The following is an 18,375-nucleotide window of genomic DNA, read 5'->3' as shown; positions in this document are numbered from 1 at the left end:
GCCACCGCAGCCTCGCCTGCTGGGCTCCGGCGATCCTTCCGCTTCAGCCTTCCAAGTAGCTGGAACTACAGGTGCGCGCTACCACGCCCAGCTAATTTCTGATTTATTGTAGAGATGAGGTCTCGCTGCCCAGGCGGGTCTTGAATCCGCGGGCTTAGGCAATCCACTCAACTCAGCCTCCCAAATGCGCGGGATTACAGGCTGAGCCACCGAGCCCGGCTCATTGTATTTGTTTTACAAAAACTTTCTTTTTACACATTTTACAAATGTAAGTTTTTAGTTTGAAACAACTTCAAGCTTACAGAAGTTTAAGAAATATACAAAATATTTTTCCCTAATAATTAGAGTAAGTTGCTGATATGATTCCCATTACTCCTGAACACTTGACTATGTAATTCTTTTTTAAAAAATTTATATTTTATTTTTAAAATGTGTGGTACAATTCAGGATTAGGTATACAAGTAGTCATCATACAGGTAAAGTTTGGGCCTCCCTTTGGTCCCCACTTTTCCTTGAGATCAGGTACCCTCATTGATGTTATATCCCCACCCCCACCCCGGTAGTTTCCCGCTACTGCGAATCCCTTTTTTATAGTATTATGGTAGATGTTCAGGGTCCACTTATGAGTGAGAACACGTGGTCCTCTGTTCTTTGTTTCTGTGATAGATCACTAAGTATGACAGACTCTAAATCCGTAACATTTTCTTTTCTTTATCTTACTTTATTGTAAGAATATTATATATATGTATGTATGTGTGTGTGTGTATATATAAAATACATGGAACACACAATCTTGTTATTTTGTTAATTGACTGTTTATATTATCAGTATGGCTTCTGGTCAATAGCAGGCTATTATTAGTAGTAAGTCCTTAGGGAGTCAAACGTTCTATGTGGATTTTCAACTGTACAGGGGATGAGCAGTTTAATTTTACCTATGCACAAATTACCAAGAAACATTTGGCAATTCAAGGTATCTGTACCTTAAGGTGGCGCCTTGTTGGCTGCATATATTGCCCTAAAGTCAAACAGTCCACATCTGCTTCACGAAGTGCTGTAGGAAAAAAAACACATATTACATTAGCAGATGTTTTTACAGCATGGAAACTGTTGATCTAAGCATAATTTTTGTGAGGAATATTTCAAAACAGTGTGGCCTTTATGCTCGTCCATAATCCTCATACTGGGGAATAAGACAAACCTATTCATTCAAAAGGGTTTATGTGCTAGGGACTGTGGTAAGGACTGAAAACAGGAATGATTAAGATCATCATGTGAGACTGACAAATACAGGAGAAATGCCTCTAATACTAGGGCATAAATGCTAAACACAAGTGGAGGGTGTTTTGAGAGCAGAGGTCTTTCCTTTAGAAAGGAAAGGCAAAGGAAATATTATCTTCCAAAGCCTGAAAACTCCCATAATATAGACCAAACATGCTGGATTAGAATTCTACTCAATGCCCAAGTTAAGCTCTAGGGTGCAGTTTGACCTGTGACATGTCAGAATCTTTCGAATAACTGTGTGAAATGTGGCAAAGAGCCGCAGCTTTTAATCACTACCTAAAATTACTACTCTTTGGACTACTAAATAACAGCAAGTAGGCAAGGACTCTCAGATCAAATAGAAACTTTTAAATTTCAAAGAATCACAGGCTGGGCTCTGTGGCTCAGTCCGTAATCTTGCACTTTGGGAGGCCGAGGTGAGTGGATTGCTTGAACCCGCGGGTTTGAGACTCACCTGGGCAACTTGGCGAGACCTCATCTCTACAATAAATCAAAAAATTAGCCAAGCATGGTAGTGCACGCCTATAGTTCCAGCTACTTGGAAGGCTGAGGCGGAAGGATCGCCGGAGCCCAGCAGGTCGACGCTGCGGTGGCCGGGAGCAGCCACTGCACTCCAGTCTGGGCGACAGAGTGAGACTCCAACTCAAAAAAAAAAAAAAGAATCACAAAGTGCTGGGCATGGTGGTTCATGCATTTAATCCTAGCACTTTGGGAGACTGAGGCAAGAGGACTGCCTGAGCCCAGGGGTTCAAGACCAGCCTGGGTAACTTGGCAAGACCTCGTCTCTACAATAAATCAAAGAATCAGCCAGGCATGGTGGCATGCGTCTGTAGTTCCAGCTACTTGGAAGGCTGAGGCAGAAGGATTGTCTGGGTCAAGCAGGTCGAGGCTACAGTGGCCGTGAGCATGCCACTGCACTCTAGCCTAAGTGACAGAGTGAGACTCTGACTAAAAAACAATAAAAATTTAAAAAATAAATAAAAAGAATCACAAAGTAAACAGTCTTATGGGACTAAGGTTTGGCACAGTTTAAAGCACACCATGTCCTATGACAATGCTGTAAGTAAGCTCTTTCTCAAGGGGCTGAATTGGTCTTATACGCCTACAAATTGTCAGTGCCTGGTACCCAGTTGGCTCTCAAAACCTGTCCAATGACAGAATGAGAAAGGTGGTTAGAATTGTGTTTTTTCTGGATAAAAGGGTACGGAATAAAATGGGATAAAAATTCCATATCCTTTTTTTTTTTTAAAGTAGGAGTCTCACTCTGTCGCCCAGGCTGGAGTGCAGTGGCACACTCACGGCCACCACATTCTCAACTTGCTGGCCTCAGGGAATCCTTCTGCCTCAGCCTTTCAAGTAGCTGGAACCACAGGTCTGAGCCACCATGCCTGGCTGTTTTTTGGATCTATTGTAGAGATGAGGTCTCGCCAAGTTGCCCAGGCTGGTTTCAAATCCCTGGACTCAGGCAATCCTCTTGCCTCAGCCTCCCAAAGTGCTGGGACTACAGGCATGAGTCACCACACCCGGCCAACATCCTATATCCTGAGCGTGATGCCTATCACCCGATGAAGTTCTAAGAAAACATATTTCCTTTCCTTTTTATACAGCTGTTTACAGTCATACACTTACTCTGTTCTTACTGGACTGAGACTGGAGAAGAAACTTAAATCTAACAGGGCCTTTGAAGGGGGTGGGTTCCTGATATTACTCAAATTAAATAGACAAGTTTATTCATCTTTCAATTTCTTTACCTTTCATTGTTGCATATATTTGCTCATCATTCTCGCCTAATCCCAACATTATAGATGTTTTAGAAATAACATTGGGCTGAACTGCCTTGGCATGCTTCAGTACACACAGAGACTGGTCAAAATTGGCTCGGGGATCACGAACTTTCCTGGAAAATAGCAGGTCTGTTGTCAGCAAGAATAACCACAAGTTCAACTAAGTACATCGTTATGCAAGTAACCTGAAAGACCTGAAAAGTACACTCTGCACATTATATTACATCACATGGTTCAACAGTAGCATTTGTGCACAAATGCCTAACTAGTAATTTAGGAAAGCAAATAAGACCTTACTGGCCTCCATACATCTGTCTCAAGTCTGGCGCAGAGAAAAATAGAATGAAGAAGTCATTTCAGAGTACGCCTTGAAAAACCAGAATTCTAAAAATATGAAGGTAAGGGACAGTCAAAAGAGAAGGGACCTGGGCATGGTGGCTAACACCTGTAATCCCAGCACTTTGGGAGGCAGAGGCCAGAAGATTGCTTGAGCCCAGGAGTATAAGACCAACCTGGGCAACATAACGAGACCTCATCTCTACAGAAAATAAAAAAAAAATTAGCTGGGTGTGGTGGTACACACCTGTAGTTCCAGTTACTCAGGAGACTGAGGCAGAAGGATTGCCTGAATTCAGGAAGTCGAGCCTACAATGAATGGTGATTATGCTACTGTACTGTGGCTTGGATGACAGAGTGAGACTGCCCACTCAAAAAAAAAAAAGAGAGAGAGAGAAGGGAAGGAGGGAAAAAGAGAAGTAAGATAGTCTCAACACCAAACAAAGAAAAAACTAACCAGCACCCACATTTCAGCGGGTTGAAACTTTTACGTTCATTTCTTTTTTAAGGAGTAAGTTGCCCTCTGCTGTTGAGTATACAACATTGCCATCTCTTAGGTAAAGAAATGCACGATTCTGGAATTTTCACTGGAAAGGATAATGTTTCTGAAGTGAAACCAGGGAAACTGGCACCCACTGGTGGTGGCATCATGACAGGGTTGGAACAGGCTGTGTGCTAGACTTCAACAATGGCCAAACCACCAAGGCTTAAATGAGATAGCCAAGGGGCCAGAAAGTTGCTGATGTTAAACCAGCATTCCTTTGAATTCTAATGTAGTTTTATCTTCTGTAACTGATTTTTTAAAAATCAGAGACTAGTTCACAGAGAAGAAACAGATGTATGAATTTAAAAAATAACCACAAAACTGAAATATATAGAGCAGTTACTTTTTTAAAGGATTTCTCCACAGAAATTATATATTCCCTAACGTTTATGATTTAGTGGAAATGCAGGTTATTATTTACTATAATTTCTTTCAAGTTCTATGATACAAAATAATGTGTAGAAGTGAATAAAATCACTGCCAAAGACTTTCCTAAAATTAAAGGAATAAACTGGTCATGGTGGCTCACATGTATAATCCCAACACATTGGGAGGCAGAGGCAAGAGGATTACCTGATCTCAGGGGTTCAAGACTAGCCCGAGCAACATGGTGAGACCTCATCTCTACAGTAAATAAAAAAATTAGTTGGGCAAGGTGGTGCATGCCTGTGGTTCCAGCTACCTTGAAGGCTGAGGTGGAAGGATCGCCTGAGCCCAGCAAGTCGAGGATGTGGTGGCCACGAGCATGTCACTGCATGCCAGCCAAGGCGACAGAGTGAGACACCCACTCAAAAACCAATCAATCAACCAATCCATCAAAGGAATAAATGATACTAGTTTTGTCCAAAGTTAAAAATAATGTTCCTTTTTCTAAAATTTGAATATAGCCATTATGTAGATGTGGAATAACAGTCCTTAATTATTCGTAACTACTAAAATTCTCAGAAATAAAGAAGGACAGTGTCTACTTTCTAAAAAAGATTTAAACAACATCAGAATGATACCAGTTTTTCTTGTGCATCATTTACTGAGTACATTAGTGTCAAATGTATCTTTTTTTGAATCAGAGTCTTACTCTGTTGCCCAGGATGAAGTTCAGTGGCATACTCACAGCCACCCCAGAATCGACCTGCTGGGCTCTGGCGATCCTTCCACCTCAGTCTTCCAAGTAGCCAAAACTACAGGCGCGTGCTACCACACCCAGCTAAGTTTTTTTTTTTTTTTTTTTTTTGAGTTGGAGTCTCACTCTGTCACTCAGACTGGAGTGCAGTGGCCGCTCCTGGCCACCACAGCCTCGACCTGCTTGGCTTCGGCGATCCTTCCGCCTCAGCCTTCCGAGTAGCTGGAATTACAGGCGCGTGCTACCACGCCCGGCTAATTTTTTTTTTTTTTATTTATTGTAGAGATAGGTCTTGCTGCTCAGGCGGGTCTTGAACCCGCGGGCTCAGGCAATCCACTCACCTCAGCCTCCCAAGGCGCGGGATTACAGGCTGAGCCACCGAGGTCTCACCATGTTACCAGGCTAGTCTTTTTCCCGTGGGCTCAGGCAATCCTCTCGCCTCAGCCTCCCAAAGTGCTGAGATTACAGGCTTGAGCTACCACGCCTAGCCAGAATGTATTTTTTTGGAGTTGGAGTCTCACTCTGTCACCCAGACTGGAGTGCAGTGGCCGCTCCCGGCCACCGCAGCCTTGACCTGCTGGGCTCTGGCGATCCTTCTGCCTCAGCCTTCCAAGTAGCTGGAACTACAGGAGCGCGCTACCACGCCCGGCTAATTTTTTGGTTTATTGGAGAGATGAGGTCTCGCCAAGTTGCCCAGGCGGGTCTCCAACCTGGGGGCTCAGGCAATCCGCTCACCTCGGCCTCCCAAAGTGCTGGGATTACAGGCTGAGCCACCGAGCCCGGCCCAGTATGGGTGACAGAATGAGACTTCAACTCAAAAAATAAATAAATAAAAATAAAATACTTTCTTTAGAATTGCAGCCAAAGCAATTGCTCTAATGTAATTTTTCACCTTTGAAAACTACATTTTGGGAAAAAATCACTCATTGGTGTTTGCTGTGTGATACTATTTTAAAGCAAAAGAAACCAATGTTACTCTATGTTTTGGTACACATATAATATAATATAAACACTTACTATCAATATATAATAAAATATGGAATTTATAATATAAACACTAAGGAGTTAGTAACTGATATTGCCAGTGGAAATATTATTATGGGTTATACTTATGCTGTTTTTGTTGGTGATACTTTCTGATTTTTATGTAATAGGCATACACTAATTTTGCTAAAAAAAAAAAAAAAAGAAAGTTTACTTCGTAAAAGTCAATTATGAAGCTCATCCCTGAAAAAAGTGAGACTGCAGAGCATATCCTGACCCTCCAAATTTCCCAGTATTACTCTGTACATGTTGTCACCTCTGCAATTCTGGAACTGTTTCAACATTATGTGCATACACGTCTAATCCTGACAGAGCAACTTTTTCTACTGCTTTAAGGTTTCCTCGAAAATCAGGGGTGAGACATTCCACAAGGATTTTTGGATTCCTATGGGGAAAAAGAGAAGTTTCAAACTGAGAGAAAGAATTGACATAACTGTTGCTTAAAACAGAAATTATCAATACTTATTCAGTATCAGTTTCAATGCAGCAATCTTCAGAACTTTGCCAAGAAAAGCATAAACATACAAATGCTCACACAAGAACTGTTATATTGCCGGGCTCGGTGGCTCAGCCTGTAATCCCGCGACTTTGGGGGGCTGAGGTGAGTGGATTGCTTGAGCCCACGGGTCCGAGACCAGCCTGGGCAACTTGGTGAGACCTCATCTCTACAATAAATCAAAAAATCAGCCGGGTGTGGTAGCGCACGCCTGTAATTCTGGCTACTTGGAAGGCTGAGGCGGAAGGATCGCAGGAGCCCAGCAGGTCGAGGCTGCGGTGGCCGGGAGTAGCCACTACACTCTAGTCTGGGCGACAGAATGAGACTCCAACTCAAAAAAAAAAGAACTATTGTCTTAAAAAATATCCAAAACATCAAAAACGATGTGCACAGTGGTTAAAACACATCTGTAGGCAAATAACAATCAGAATAAAATTTGAGATTATATTTGAGTAGGTTTTAGAAAAATAAAATTAAAGCCAGGTGTGGTGGCTCACGTAATCCCATCACTTGGGGAAGCTGAGTCAGGAAGACTGCTTTAGGCCAGGAGTTTGAGACCAGCCTGGGAGTGAGAACTCATCTCTACAAAAAACAAAACTAGCTGGGCACGGTAGTGCAAGCTTGTAGTCCCAGCTACTCAGGAGGCTGGGGTGGGAGGATCACGTAAGCCCAAAAGAATAAAAGTAAACAATTTTAAGAAATTAAAATATGAAATATTGAATAGAAAACAATACTTTTTTATTCTTTGAAAAGTAAATTTGGAAATTTCTTATATGAATGCAAATATTATTAGAATTCTTTACCTTTTCTTCCTTTCTATCTTTTTTTTGAGTCAGAGTCTCACTCTGTTGCCCAGGCAGAAGTGCAGTGGCATGCTAATGGCTACCGCAGTCTTAACTAGCTGGGGTCAGGCAATCCTTCCACCTCAGCCTTCCAAGTGGCTGGAACCATAGGCATGAGCCTCCATGCCTGGTTAATTTTTTGATTTACTGTAGAGATGAGATCTCGCCAAGTTGCCCAGGCTGGTCTCCAACCCCTAAGCTCAGGCAATCTTCTTGCCTCGGCTTCTCAAAGTGCTGGGATTACAGACATGAGCCAACATGCTCTTTCTTTAGAGACAGGGTCTTGCTCTGTTGCCCTGGCTGAAGTACAGTGGCACAATCATAGCTCATTGCAGTCTCGAACTCCTAGGCTCAAGTGACCCTATTGCCTCAGCCTTCTAAGTACCTAGGACTACAGGCGTGTGCCACCACACCCAGCTAATTTCTAAAAAAATATTGTTTATAGCAACAAGGTCTCGATATGTTGCCCAGGGTGGTCTTGAACTCTTGACCTTAAGTAATCCTCTAGCCTCAGCTTCCCAATGTGTTGACATTATAGCCATGGATCACTCAGCCCAGCCTGATTTCTTTTAAAATTCATCAAGCCGGGCTCGGTGGCTCAGCCTGTAATCCCGTGCCTTTGGGAGGCTAAGGTGCGTGGATTGCCCAAACCTGCGGGTTCGAGACCTGCCTGGGCAACTTGGCGAGACCTCATCTCTACAATAAATCAAAAAATCAGCCGGGCGTGGTAGCGCATGCCTGTAATTCCAGCTACTTGGAAGGCTGAGGCGGAAGGATCTCCGGAGCCCAGCAGGTGGAGGCTGTGGTGGCCGGGAGCGGCCACTGAACTCCAGTCTGGGTGACAGAGTGAGACTCCAATTCAAAAAAAATAAAAATAAAAAAAATAAAATTCATCAAAATAGTGCTCCCTCCCTTCCTCTAGGCAAATATTTCACAAGTGCTATGGGTTTTTTTGAGGGGGAGGGGTTTGAGTCAGAGTCTCACTCTGTCTCCTAGGCTGGAGTGCAGTGGCATGCGCATGGCCACTGCAGGCTCGACCTACTGGGCACAGGCAATCCTTCCATCTCAGCCAAGTAGCTGGAACTACAGGCATGCACCACCACACCTGGCTAATTTTTTTTGTTTATTGTAGAGACAAGGTCTGGCCAAGTTGCCCAGGCTGGTCTCAAATTCCTGGGTTCAGCCATTCCTCTCACCTCCACTTCCCAAAGTGTTGGGATTACAGGCGTGAGCCACATGTCTGGTCTATGTGCTATGAGTTTTAAAAACTATTTTCTGGGTTGCTGAGTCATGAGCTTTGTTTTAATGAAGTACTGTTTTCTGAGATGCTGAGTCATGAGCTTTGTTTAAATGAAGTACTGTATAAGCTAGACATGCATCTTCCTATTTCTATTTCAACTAAATCTAATTCATTAAAACATTTTCATGTGAACTAGGTCACAGAGCTGTTCCCTTTCTGAAACAGCTGACACCGTTTTCCACAAACCCAACAGCAAAGTGTCTCGAGCTCTTCCCTGAGAGAACAGATGTAGAAAGACTAAATGAGATAGCATATCCCATCATGACTATGAGACGGTCAGGGAATCTATCTGACAGCTCACTGTTTTATTAAACTGCAAGTTGAGACCCATGGAGGCTTATGAAATAAACAAAGTGGGTTGCAAACAGATTTCTCACAAATGAAGTATAACAAAAAGGAAATGCCAGGGCATCCTTGACAAAACATTTCCTAAGTATGCTAGGTGCTAGACTGGTACTGAGTTGTAGAAAATGAACATATCTTCTTTTTTATGCTTTTTAAATGCATGAAATTAAAATATTAATAAAAATGTAGATTTATGGGTAAGTTCCCAGGATATATGAATATGGAGAAAATCTGTACCAGGATTACATTTTGACAGTGGCAGAGCTTCTCTTATCCTAACTACTTCTAGATGATGATTTATCTGAAATCAGTGCTAAGAAAACTGCTCAAAGTTTAGGCTCTCGCTCAAATATGAGGGAGGAAATTCTATAGGCTAAAGGTCTATGGATAAGTTTGTGCCACTGAACCTCTAAAATTTTCTGCCAATATGTATCTGTACATGCAAATGTGTTTTTTCTGCAGAAATGAGCACACGATTTCCATCAGATTATCAGAAAACTATGAAACCCCCAAAGAGGTTAATAACCACAGTTTCCAGGTAAAGACCTGAGATAAACAGAACAAATATGGGTCTAAAAAGATCCTTAAGTTACACTAACAAATGCAAAAACAGTACCTTTCCTTCAAGTAGGATACAGTCTTTGCAATGTGTTCAGCTCCCCCATCAGGCAAATCTAGAAAGAAGAATCCACTGTCAAGATGATGTCACACCTTAGGAAGAGTCAATTTCTGGTAGAGGGTACAATGACACACTAACCATCTCGATCCACAGATGTCAGGACAACATAATCCAGACCCCACTCTGCAATTGCCTTTGCAGTATTGTAGGGCTCAGTGGCATCCAGTGGAAGAGGGTTTCTTGCAGTCTTAACAGAACAAAATCTGCAACCTCTTGTACATGTGTCACCCATCAACTAGGATAGAGATGTTACAATTTAAATTAAATAGATGACCCCCAAGAACATGATGTAGAGAATGAAGTTGCAAAAAATGTGTACAGTCTGGTTCTTTTTTTTTTTTTTTTTTGAGTTGGAGTCTCACTCTTGCCCAGACTGGAGTGCAGTGGCCACTCCCGGCCACTGTAGCCTCGACCTGCTGGGCTCCAGCGATCCTTCCACCTCAGCCTTCCAAGTAGCCGGAATTACAGGCATGCGCTACCACACCCGGCTGATTTTTTGATTTACTGTAGAGATGAGGTCTCGCCAAGTTGCCCAGATGGGTCTCGAACCCGCGGGCTCAGGCAATCCACTCACCTCAGCCTCCCAAAGCGCCGATTACAGGCTGAGCCACCAAGCCTGACTTTTTTTTTTTAACAGAAAGACTGCTCTCAAACTCCTGGGCTCCAGCAATCCTTCTGACTTGGACTCCCAAAGTTGGGATTACAAGTGTAAGCCACCATGCCTGGCCAATCAGGTTATAGTTCTGTTTATAAGAAATTTAGGCTGGGCTCAGTGGCTCACATCTGTAATTCTAGGACTTTAGGAAGCCGAGGTGGAAGGATTACTTGAACCCAGAAGTTCAAGGCCAGCCTAGGCAACATAGTGACATCTCATCTCTACAAAAAAAATTTTAAAAATTAGCTGAGTGTGGGGGTGCATTCCTGTTGTCCCAGATACCCAGGGGGCTGAGGTTGGAGTATCACCTGAGCCCAGGAGTTTGAGGCTGTGGTGAACCATGAGTGTGCTATTGCACTGCAGCCTAAGTGATAGAGTGAGACTATGATTAAAAAAAAAAAAAGGAAACTTGAAATATACATTCAAAACATAATACAAAGTTAAGAAACACAAATATATGTAGCAAAACCAGAAAGAAAGAGAGTTGATAAACTCAACATTAAGAATTGTATTAAGAGAAGAGAAAAGGGGATGGGATCAGGAAGGGACACATATTAAAGTTAAAATAGTTAAAAACAATTTAAAAAAAAAGAATTTTTGAGTCGGGATCTCACTCTGTTACCCAACTGGAGTGCAATGGCATGTTGATGGCTCACCACAGCCTCAACCTCCTGGGCTCAGATAATCCTTCTGCCTCAGCCCCTGGAGTTGCTGGGACTGCAGGCACACACCAACATGCCTAGCTAGTTTTTAAATTTTTTTGTAGAGACGAGGTCTTGCTACATTACCTAGGCTGGTCTCGAACTTCTGGGCTCAAGTGATCCTTCCTCTGCATCTGGCCAAAAAATAGGATTCTAATATACAGTTTGCAGGGTACATAGGGAGGATTCAAAGATAATGCTAGGCCAGGCAGAGTGGCTCAAGTCTGTAATCCCAGCACTTTGGGAGGTCAAGGTGAGAGGATTGCCTGAGCCCATGTGTTCGAGACCAGCCTAGACAACTTGGCGAGACCTCATCTCTACAATAAATCAAAAATTAGCCAGACATGGTAGCATGCATATGTAGTTCCAGCTACTTGGAAGGTTGAGGCGGAAGGATCATCTGAGCCCAGCAGGTCGACACTGGGGTGGCCATGAGCGTGCCACTGCACTCCACTGTACTCCAGCCTGGGTGACAGAGTGAGACTCCAACTCACAAAAATAAAAAAATAGCCAGGCGTGATAGCTCATGCCTGTAATCCCAGCACTTTGGGAAGTGGAAGTGAGAGCCCAGGGGTTTGAGACCAGCCTGGGCAACTTGGCGAGGCCTCATATCTACAATAATTCAAAATATTAGCTGGGCATGGTGGTATACTCCTGTAGTTCCAGCTGCTTGGAAGGCTGAGGTGGAAGGATCACCTGAGTCCAGCAAGTTGAGACTGTGGACGCAGTGAGTGTGCCAGTGCACTCCAGTCTGGGTGAGTGAGACTCCAGCTCAAAAAACAAAAATAAAGAATTTAAAAAAATAGATGAAACATAAAACACATAAAAAGTTAAGCAATCATAAATGACATTTCCAAAAATTAATAAAGGAGATACCTCAAGATAGCACAGGACTATCAGAAAGACAGAAGAATAATAGATTTATTCAGAGAACGGTGAGATCACAAAAGGTTAGATGATTACATCAGGTTTTTTCTTCATATTTTTCATGAACTCACAAGTAGAAAAAAACCTGACCATCACTTCATAATGCAGACCCTAGGAGGAAGATACATCTCCCCTTTCTGTTGCTAGACTCAAGCTGCAAGGGTTGAGGCTGGCCTTACCATGATGGTGGCTGTGGCAGTGGCATATTCGCCACCTCCCCAACATTCTCCTATATTGGGACATCGAGCTTCCTCGCATACCTGTGATTAATAGGAGATGGAATATAGTCAGGTTAAAAATATCCACCAACTGAACAACTGGAGATTGTGATTAGACATTGTACACTGCCCGTTGTTTACAATTTATTTTTGAAAAAATTCACCATTCAAAAATGCAACCAAACTGTATATAAGAATACTGGTGGTTTTTTTTTTTTTCCTGAGTTAGAATCTCACTCTGTCACCCAGGCTGGAGTGCAGTGGCATGCTCACGGCCACTGCAGCCTCGACCTGCTGGGCTCAGGCAATCCTTCCGCCTCAGCCTTCCAAGTAGCTGGAACTAAAGGCCTGTGCCACCACGCCCAGCTGATTTTTTTGATTTATTGTAGAGACAAGGTCTTGCCATGTTGCCCAGGCTGGTCTTGAACATATGCGCTCAGGCAATCTTCTTGCCTTAGCCTCCCAAAGTGCTGGGATGAGCGCGAGCCACTGCACCTGGCTTGGTAGGTGTTTTGTTTTGCTTTTTTTGAGACAGGATCTCACTCTACTACCCAGGCTAGGGTGCTCAAGGCAGCCTCAACCTCCCTGTCTCAAGGGATTCTCCCACCTCAGCCTCCCAAGTAGCTAAGACTAAAAGTACATGCTATTATACTCAGCTAATTTTTCATTTTTTTGTCATGACAAAGTCTTGCTGTGTTGCCTGGGCTGGTCTTGAACTTCTGGCCTCAAGTGATCCTCCTACCTCAGCCTCCTAAAATGTTGGGATTACAGGCGTGAGCCACCACACCCAGCCAGGATCCTTTATTTATTTATTTATTTTTTGAGTCGAGATTTTATCCTGTCGCCCAGACTGGAGTGTGAGTACACGGTCACAGCTCATCACAGGTTCAATCTCCTGGGCTGAGGCGACCTTTCTAACTCAGTCTCCTGAGTAGCTAGGACTACAGGTGCACGTTACCATGCCTCAGTAATTTTTAAATTTTAATATTTGGTAGAGATGAGATCTCACTATATTGCCTAGGCTGGTTTTGAACTCCTGGGCTCAAGCAATCCTCCCACCTCAGCCTCCCAAAGTGCTGGGATTACATATATGAGCCTCTGCACCCAGTCAAGGATCCCACTTTTAAAATGTAGACTTTCTGAATTTATATACTTTATATGGATAAAGAACAAGGTCTGCAAGGACATATAATGGACAGTTAAAGGGTGTGGTTAGGCTGGGCACAGTGGCTCACACCTGTAATCCCAACACTTTGGAAGGTCGAGGTGTAAAGATTGCCTCAGCCCACGGGTTCGAGACCAGCCTAGGCAACTTAGCGAGAACTCATCTCTACAATAAATTAAAAAATTGCTGGGTGTGGTGGCGTATGCCTGTAGTTCCAGCTACTTGGAAGGCTGAGGCAGAAGGATCACCTGAGCCCAGCAGGTGAGTGTGCCACTGCACTCCAGCCTGGACAACAGAATGAGAATCCAATTCAAAAACAAAAAATTAGTAAGAGTTATATAAATAACAGCAAGGAAAGTGAATAAAAGTGTTAAGTGATACATTATTACCAGCAATGGAAATACACTGAAAATCATTTTTTCTGCAAAAAAGACTTTTTCCCCCTACAACTTGAAAAACAAGGTTTCATTTGTTTTATATTACAAATTAAGTACATGTCTGTTGGAAAGAGTATAAAATTAAATGTGAAACTATGTCACATACATGATGTCAAATGTAAACCACACCCCCCCCACCCTTTTTTTTTGTTGGCGTCTCACTCTGTCGCCCAGCCTGAAGTGCAGTGGCACACTCACGGACACTGTAGCCTCGACCTGCTGGGTTCAGGTGATCCTTCTGCCTCAGCCTTCCAAGTAGCTGGAACTAGAGGTGCACACTACCATGCCCTGTTTATTTTTGATTTATTGTAGAGATGAGATCTCCCCAGGTTGCCCAGGCTGGTCTCGAACCCCTGAGCTCAGGCAATCCTCTCTTCTCTGCCTCCCAAAGTAATGGGATTATAGACTTGAGCCACTGCACCTGGCCTATTACTAATTTTTAAGTTATATATATGTAGAAACATTATGGCGTTCAGTTAAGAGGGACAGTCAACACTTTGACAACTTACTGTATGGAGATTTAAATTTCGCAAAGTATTTTTCAGTTTATTGTAATTCTTCCCCATGGGAATCTCTGTCTTTAGCCATGGAGGTAGTCTCAACCTAAGGAAAGCCAGACATAACTATATATTAATAAACATGTTGCCAAATAATCACACAGCTTTGAAAATACTTTGCTCTATTATAATTCCCAGTTAACAATTTTTTCTGTAATCCTGGACTAACTCTTACAATTTCTGCTAACGGTGTAAGAACAGAAAATCAAATTTAGCTTTGCTCAAACCACTTTAGAAGACACCAACAATGGCATCTAACAGGACACTATACCTATGTCTACCTTTTATAAAGGAACAGTTATACCATTTTAATAAAATGAGAAAGTTTTTGAACATCTCATTTCCTTGTGAATAATACTGTCAAAAAGTACTACATCTGTTCAGAGTAAGGAAAGATTCCAACTGTATGCTATCTGCTTTACATTCTAGATTTTATGGTGGTTATTCAACAGGGAAAAAAATCTCAAATTTGAGGTGGAGACAATGTTATCCTTCGTTCTCCTTGACTTCTACCCACTTGTGATCTAGAAGTTGTCAGATAATGTATCTCCCAAAACACTTTGCTCTTTGCATGACATTCCCTCACCATTATTGTAAATTAAGGCAAGGTATTCATAGACCATATGTAAATTGACTGGAAGAAGCAATAAGTTAGATCAACAATCAAAAATGTATCAAGATCTATTAGATTAGAAGCCATGCAGTAACCTTCACTCTGAAGAAATTAGATGCTGGTAGAAAATAAGGAGATGGTAGTATAAAATGGTAAGGGCCTAGAGGAGAAAAAGAAAAAGTCCAACAACTACACCTACTTATCTGTTCTATCTAGGTCTGTTATCACTTCTTTTCTTCTTTTTTTTTTTTTTTGAGCCAGGTCTCACTGTGTCGCCCAGGCTGGAGTGCAGTGGCATACTTATAGCCACCGCAGCTTTGACCTGCTGGACTCAGGTGATTTTTCTGCCTCAGCTTTCCAAGTAGCTGGAACCACAGGAGGGCGCCACCACACCTGGCTAATTTTTTGATTTATTGTAGAGACGGAGGCTCATCAAGTTGCCCAGGCTGGTCTTGCACCCCTGGACTCAGGCAATCCTTTCGCCTCTGCCTCCCAAAGTGCTGGGATTACAGGTATGAGTCACCATGCCTGGCTTGTTATCACTTCTTTCTAAAGACTTTTAGCTAAATTTAACAAGTCTGAAATTAAAAATACACTCTAGGGCTTGGTTATATCTTAAGATAATGCAAAATGAAGGAGACATTAAAATTATCTCAAATTTTATTTTTTATTTTCTTTTTTTCTGAGTTGGAGTCTCACTCTGTCGCCCAGACTGGAGTGCAGTGGCCGCTCCCAGCCACCACAGCCTCGACCTGCTGGGCTCCGGCGATCCTTCCGCCTCAGCCTTCCGAGTAGCCGGAATTACAGGCATGCGCTACCACGCCCGGCTGAGTTTTTGATTTATTGTAGAGATGAGGTCTCGCCAAGGTGGCCAGGCGGGTCTCGAACCCACAGGCTTAGGCAATCCACTCACCTCAGCCTCCCAAGACGCGGGATTACAGGCTGAGCCACCGAGCCTGGCTTCAAATTTTCAATTACCTTTCTCCTTTCTGTCGCTTTAAGTTTCCTTTATATTCATCCCAGGTGCTCTTGTCTGCAAGATCACCAGATACAAAATCTTGAAGGTCTGGTCCATTCTGTAAAAATTCCTTTCTTTGGTCTGGCAAGGAACTTAATGGTCTGACTGGGCTGCATAAATATCGTCCAAATACCTACAGAAAGAGAACATTATGGCATTCATTTAGTGAGGGTCTGGAATAATTTAGTTTTAACCCATTATAATATCGAAAAGGCAGGATAAAGCCAAGTATCCGATTCTGAAACTCTATCAAACTATTTAGGAGTTTCAGTTGCTTAGAAGATTGGAATACAAGATTAAAGACGATTCAAGGAGAGGGACCCCAACCTAGAGGAGGGAGGAGATAACTTTCTGCTACTAGATTTATTTATTTATTTATTTATTTTTGAGTTGGAGTCTCACTCTGTCACCCAGACTAGAGTGCAGTGGCTGCTCCCGGCCACCGCAGCCTTGACCTGGTGGGCTCCGGCGATCCTTCCGCCTCAGCCTTCCGAGTAGTTGGAACTACAGGCATGCACTACCACGCCCGGCTGATTTTTGATTTTATTGTAGAGATGAGGTCTCCCTGCCCAGGCGTGTCTCGAACCCACGGGCTCAGGCAATCCACTCACCTCAGCCTCCCAAAGGCGTGGGATTACAGGCTGAGCCACCGAGCCCGGCTTGCTACTAGATTTAAACTAGACTTGGGGGCGAGAATTCTACCACTGAACCACCAGTGCTAAAACAGATTTGGAAACCTTTGGAACCATCTAACACATGCCACCCCTTCACATACTCCACCTAACAGGCACTAACTACAAGTCTGTCGTCCAAAAAGTTTGAACTGCAATAACTGTGATAAGGTCCTCCAGCTTTAGGTTGTCTGTTCTGGACTGGAGTCAGGGACTTTTAAAAGAAAATTTGCAATAAATCTCTCTGGATAAGCATTAAGTGATAAATAAAGGTAATCACCAGTTGGTTTCAGTTGTGTTTGAACATGGCTGTCACTCAATATAGAATTGTTGAGCCTAAAAAAATCATGTTCTGGCCTGGCTCGGTGGCTCAGCCTGTAATCCCCCGCTTTGGGAGGCCGAGGTGAGTGGATTGCCTGGGCCCGCGGGTTCGAGACCCGCCTGGGCAACTTGGTGAGACCTCATCACTACAATAAATCAAAAAATTAGCCGGGCGTGGTAGCGCGCGCCTGTAGTTCCAGCTACTTGGAAGGCTGAGGCGGGAGAATCACTGAAGCCCAGCAGGTCGAGGCTGCGGTGGCCGGGAGCGGCCACTGCACTCCAGTCTGAGCGACAGAGTGAGACGCCAACTCAAAAGAAAAGAAAAGAAAAAAAAAAAAAAGAAGCATGTATTTAGCTTCTCTATCTGAACACAAACGTGCATGAGACATGAAAAACAAGTATGAAATTCACGCGTCAGTACATGTAATGCAAAGGAACCTCAATCATTCAGAGTGCCTGTTGGGGGCTGCACAATTGCTCCTGCGCTTGTCCGGGTCTCCAGCCAAAGCCTAGAAGACAGGGTTGCAGTAGCTAGACTAGGGCTTAATACACAGTACGAGCCCAATACAGGGTGGTTACTTGGGGTGCTCCCTGCAGTGCCCCACTAAATATAGGCAGAAAAAAAGTCTTCGATGCCTGCCCAGAGAGATGGTCCAACAAACCACTGCCAGAGACTGTATTTCGTGGGGGGTGGCAGGAGAGTTAAATGAGATGCTACACGAAAAATATTTAGAAGTGTGCCTAAGCCGGGCTCGGTGGCTCAGCCTGTAATCCCGCGCCTTTGGAAGGCTGAGGTGAGTGGATTGCCTGAGCCCGCGGGTTCGAGACCCGCCTGGGCAGCGAGACCTCATCTCTACAATAAATCAAAAAGTTAGCTGGGCGTGGTGGCGCATGCCTGTAATTCTAGCTACTCGGAAGGTTGAGGCGGAAGAATCGCCGGAGCCCAGCAGGTCGAGGCTGCGGTGGCTGGGAGCGGCCACTACACTCCAGTCTGGGCAACCGAAGGAGACTCCAACTCAAAAAAAAAAAAAAACAAGTGTGCCTGGCTAGAAGTCAATGCTCAATAAACGTTGGCCTTTATTACTGGGCGATTGGAAGGCAAGGGAGCCCCCACCCCACGCCCGAATCTTGCTCTCCCCGCCGCTCACCCGCGGCCCCAGAATGCAGACGGCGTCCCTGCAGCGTAGAGACATCCCCTCTTTAGGCCTCGCGCGATCGAGGGGCCTGGGTGATCACTAACTCCCGGGACAGGACAAGTGGAAAACCGTCGCTCTGTTGATGACGAAAAGTTGAAGATCTTGAGGTGCTCCCCGATTGGC

The 18,375-nt window shown here is 43.7% G+C and overlaps 1 protein-coding gene across 3 annotated transcripts in view; it reads right to left on the bottom strand.

Annotated features, from left to right (window-relative positions):
- LIAS (lipoic acid synthetase) overlaps positions 1-18,339 on the bottom strand; it is a 24,476-nt gene extending 6,137 nt beyond the window's left edge. Inside the window, exons 1-9 of one of the 3 annotated variants that reach the window (XM_008069785.1) lie at positions 18,205-18,339; positions 16,025-16,197; positions 14,386-14,479; positions 12,236-12,316; positions 9,852-10,008; positions 9,711-9,768; positions 6,368-6,496; positions 3,035-3,180; positions 983-1,053 (exon numbers count right to left, since the gene is read on the bottom strand). In XM_008069785.1, the coding sequence (XP_008067976.1) occupies positions 983-1,053; positions 3,035-3,180; positions 6,368-6,496; positions 9,711-9,768; positions 9,852-10,008; positions 12,236-12,316; positions 14,386-14,479; positions 16,025-16,197; positions 18,205-18,249 (954 nt within the window). In that variant the 5' untranslated portion in view covers positions 18,250-18,339. Of the gene's footprint in view, positions 1-982; positions 1,054-3,034; positions 3,181-6,367; positions 6,497-9,710; positions 9,769-9,851; positions 10,009-12,031; positions 12,317-14,385; positions 14,480-16,024; positions 16,198-18,204 lie in introns of those variants that run through there. The other 2 variants (XM_008069786.2, XM_021718470.1) reach the window with 2 other exon arrangements.
- Between the last annotated feature and the right edge of the window lie 36 nt (positions 18,340-18,375).

This window comes from Carlito syrichta, unplaced genomic scaffold (genome assembly GCF_000164805.1).
Source record: "Carlito syrichta isolate Samal-C Ts95f unplaced genomic scaffold, Tarsius_syrichta-2.0.1 Scaffold312207, whole genome shotgun sequence".
Taxonomy (NCBI): Eukaryota; Metazoa; Chordata; class Mammalia; order Primates; family Tarsiidae; genus Carlito; species Carlito syrichta.
This window is presented reverse-complemented; position numbering and strand designations above follow the sequence as displayed.